Here is a 4,733-nt window from a genome sequence, read left to right as displayed (position 1 = left end):
GCATCAATGTGGTTCCCAGAGAAACTTTTAATTTCCAGATTAATATCACGAGTCCAAAATAAAGCAACACCCCCACTTCTGCCTTGATTGGGAACAATAAGACCATTAGCAAAACCGACTCTATTTTTTATTCTCTCCATACGTTTAACTTTCGATTTTGTCTCCATGAGGAAGACAATTTTGGGCTTCCAACGATGCACAATGTCATGCAGCGCTCTAACTGACCAGGGGTTCCCAAGCCCCCGGCAATTCCAACTAAGGGGATTTATTGCTCTCGGCGATGCTGCACAGCAGCCACCGCCGATATCTCATCAAGAATTGGTTGAGAAATACCTGACTGGGTGCACCTTTTCTTTGTTCTGTAATCTTCCTCCTCATCTTTAAATATAAGCTTTCCTGCACGTTTAGAGCCTACTAGTGGAGACAGAGTATCAGAGGTTGGGCCTTTAGTATTCCCCTTCTCCTTGGCCATTTTTTTTATTTGGACTTTTGTTTTTGTTTTTTTCCTCGGTAGTGGGCTTGTGCTTGCTGTCCTGACTTCCAATTTTTCTTTGTCTGTGTTAATTGGCAACAGAGTGGGCTTAATGGGGCTAGACACATCCATGAGATCCTTTTCCATTTGGGCTTTTTGGCCCACAAGTGAAAGAGCATCCTTTGCTGGCATGTTTAAACCGGAGTCACGTGGGAGCCCAGTAGGAGGTGCGCTGGTCCCAGCACGTGCCACCGAGGCGTCTGCAGCTTGCTGGCTCGCACGTGTGGGATAGTCACTCCCCTGTAGGGTTTTTTCGCTAGTCATCTTCTCCGATCCAGCGCCGCTGCTTTTTCCAAAAGCATTCATATTATTCTCTTCATTTTTTCTGAGCCCATCAGTACTGCCGCACCCATCCTCCATAACTGAAGCAGTGAAGTTTCTTTCGCAGTGTGAGTATACACTTCCCTTCGTTCAACATACTCACCACTGCTGGTAAACTTAGATCTATCTCCCACAGCCCTTGCGTTTCCTACTGCCTGGAAGTGTTTTGGTGCTCAGAGTTTTCTCGACAATGTTTGTCATCATGCCCCAGGCGGCCATAGTGGTAACAAAAGGTGGGCAACCTCTCATATTTGAAGTTGACCCAAAATTTTTCTCCATCATCACTTGCTACTCTTCCCCTCCGTCTCAGTGGTTTATCAAGTTGAAGATCCACCCTAATCCTCATGAACTTTGCTTGGTCTGAGTTCCCTGTTCTTCGATCTGATTCTATGAACTTTCCCAAGCTGTTGCCGAGTTCTCTGCCCACTTCCATAGACATGTGTTCAAAGGGTAGATCCCAGATCTGAACCCAAAATGGAGAGTGCGTGAAAACGATATTCGAAGCTGACAAACCTTTCCGCCATCTGCACAACAATAGCAGATTGTTTTCAAAATTCCAAGGCCCATTTCGTTCAACCCATTGCATTTGGTATTCCGAATTGAACTTGAATTGCAACACATTGTTTCCAACTTCCACAATCTGCAGGTCGGAACCCATTTTCCAAGCCGATTTCAAAGTGCTTTTTAAAGCTCTTATATTCTGGTTTCTCTCAGAGAGTAGGCGGCCAAAGAGACTCAGCGCACACTCCTCTAGCAAATCTGCTCTATTCTTGGTTGTGATGGTTATTTCCTCTTCTTCCTCTTTGGTGAGGCAGAGGTTGAGTAAGCCCTCTACAACTGATTGGTCCATATCAGTGTCGAGGGAGAAAAATTAGGCATAAGCCTGAGGAAGAGCCCTGTAAGGGGTTAGGGAGGGAGGGCTCGACAGTGGTTGGGCGAGAGAGAGAAGCTCCTACTGGGGAGAGAAAAAAAAATTTTCATAAATACTCTGAACAAAAGCATTAGTGCAAGTAAGATACAAGATAAATAAATATAAATGTACGAACTCTATCTAGTTTATAGTACATTAAGCGCACTTCAGGTTTTTTAAATATCACTCTTGGTCCTATGACTGTCGGTTCTATATACGTACCAAGTTTTTTAAGGATTGGACCTCTATGTAGCTCATGAACTTATCATTAATTTACAACTTTAGAAATGAGACTTTAGGGCACTGGTTTGCATAGTCAGGCATTAACAGCTTGTTTGGGAGGAGAGAAAGGAAAAGAATGGAAATTAATGAAAACTAATCGCTAACCCATGCTATGCATTGGAACCTGCTTGTTTGTGTGGTAGACTAGAATGATTTTAAAAAAATTTAAATTGATTAAGAAACTACATCATTGCATGAATTGCTCTTATATAACTTCAATTTGTGTTACAATTTGATAAAGAAGTCATTACTTGAACATGCAATGACTTAAGAAAAATATTAAAGAATCAAAAGATGCATTGCTTAGAAATTATTGAAACAAAACAATATATATATATATATATATATGACTACACAATAAAGAAATATAAGAGTATGGGTTACATTCAAAAGAATAATTCATGACTATAAGCCTATAACTATTAAAAAGAATCAAAAGATTAAGAGCCTACAAATTATAGAAAATATATATGTGTGTGTGACTACACAATAGAGAAATAGAAGAGAAAAATTTGTTACACTCAAAATAATAATTCATGGCTATAGTCATTGAAATTTTTTAGATAGTTTTAGATATTGCAAAAATATAACTCAAAAATTCAGATGTTAAAATTTTTGAAAAGCCAAAAAATATTAAAGAATCATAAGATTTACTTCCTATAAATTATTGAAACAAAACAATATATATATATATATATATATATGATTATACAATAGAGAAATATAAAAAGAAAAATTGATTACCTTCAAAAGAATAATACATGGTATAGTTGTTGAAACCTGCTAAACATGTTCAAATATTGCAAAAACTAACACAAAAATTCAAATGTTAAAACTTCCAAAATGCCAAAAATATATGACTATTCAAAAGAGAAAAAAAAAAAAAAAAAGGTACATGAACCCACAAAGTAATAAGTTTTAAACTTTAATGGGTCTAAACTTTAAAAGAAAGAGTTTCAGATTGTGCGCTCTTTAGTTCTTTTTCCTTTTATGTTTCCGCAAACTTTTTCTAATTGACCAAAATATCTATCATATATGTTAACATCAAGCCTGATAAGAAACTTTACATACATTTTGTTTTGAAGGCGCTCCAAGAACCAAAATCAATGCAAGAGACTGCACAGAAGAAAGAGAAATTTACATTGCTGATCAATACCTTCAAAGTGATATTTATCTGTGACTCAAACTAACAAACCAAAACCAAATACAAATTTCCATAGAGCATAAATCAAAGAGAAGACTACCAAACGTATTTGCAGCACACACAAACCAAAAACAAAAGTCGCTAACCCATGCAATGCACGGAAAATTTTATTTCCATTTTGAATTTATTAAATTTTATTAGAATGAAAAAAAAATATATATTTACTAAACTATCTACTTAATTATCAATCATTCTGATTATAAATTATTAAGCAACAAAATTTGAGTAGAGGATCAACATCAATGCCTAGGAATTCACTTTGTTTTTTGATAGGTATACCTAGAAATTCACAACCCTCATCGATCTTAAGAGCTAATAACAACATGAAACATAAAACCAAATTATAGAAATTCACATATATATTCCCAAAAATGTATAGATTGTAATCTATGACTACTAAAATAGGAAGGAAAATCTCATGCTCACTACATGCATAGATCTTAACATATAAAAGAAAATAATTAAAGCAATTTCAAATTTCTCTCAGACATTTTGTCAAACACTTTTAATGGTGATGAGGCTAGACTTTCTTCACGTGTGTAAAGGCCCTAAAATTTCAAACACTTTTAATGGTGATGAGGTTAGACACTTTTAAAGGCCCTAAAATTTCCAGCTATTATAGGTTTTGTGAGGGCAAATATAAAATTCAACTATAAAATTTAGACTGAAATTGTAAACTAAATAACTAAATTCATTTGATAGGAGTACATAGATTTTGAATATATTTAAATATTTATTAATTAAAGTTTATATAAATACTTAAAATTATAGGTGCATATATTTTAACTAATACACCTATCTATTAGTACTTAAATTTCAGCATTAATAATAATAAACGTGGTGATATAATCAATTGGATTTGGATGATAAAAATATATAATAATAATAATAATAATAATAAAAACATTCTTTTTGTTACCAAATGAAAGTCTTGTTGTGTATAAATGAAATTTCTAAAAATTGTTTCAAGTTTCAAAACACTACAGTAAATTCACATGAGAGGTCCAGGTGACTCATAAACCAAGAGCCACAACTGCCACATAAAACAAAAGAAAAATAAATGATGGTCCAACTGAAGCATAAGAAGAAGGAGAAGAAGTAGGGAGAGGTGGACTAAGAAAACTTGAGGAGTCGGAGAGGGAGATGGCCGGCAACTAGGAGATGACAATTGGAAACATGATAATCACATTAACGTGAGTTCTGCCACTAATTTCTCTTTCTTTCTTAATCCTAAAGTGTTTTTTTTTTTTTTTTTTTTAAATTTAGTGGGCCTTTTTTTTTGAATTAAATCAAATTAAAAAATATAAATAAAAAATGTTGATGTGGAAAATTGTAGAGAGGTCAACCAAAAGTCAAAGGCTGAAAAAAAAAATCACATGTTAGGTTGTGTTCCTAGCAACCCTGAAAGAAAAAGTAAGGGAAAAAAAACCATGAAATACCATCAAGCAATAAGTTTTAATGGTTTTAAACTATAAACAATGAAT

General features: G+C 34.5%; 1 protein-coding gene across 1 annotated transcript; it reads right to left on the bottom strand.

Annotated features, from left to right (window-relative positions):
* Nucleotides 1-1,001: 1,001 nt before the first annotated feature.
* On the bottom strand, nt 1,002-1,703 carry LOC126721431 (uncharacterized). Its single transcript, XM_050424462.1, has one exon. The coding sequence runs from the start codon at nt 1,701-1,703 to the stop codon at nt 1,002-1,004; it is 702 nt and encodes a 233-aa protein (XP_050280419.1).
* Nucleotides 1,704-4,733: the final 3,030 nt, after the last annotated feature.

The sequence above is a fragment of the Quercus robur genome, chromosome 4 (assembly GCF_932294415.1).
Source record: "Quercus robur chromosome 4, dhQueRobu3.1, whole genome shotgun sequence".
NCBI lineage: Eukaryota > Viridiplantae > Streptophyta > Magnoliopsida > Fagales > Fagaceae > Quercus > Quercus robur.
The sequence above is the reverse complement of the archived record's forward strand: the minus strand, read 5'-3'. Positions and strand labels throughout refer to the sequence as shown.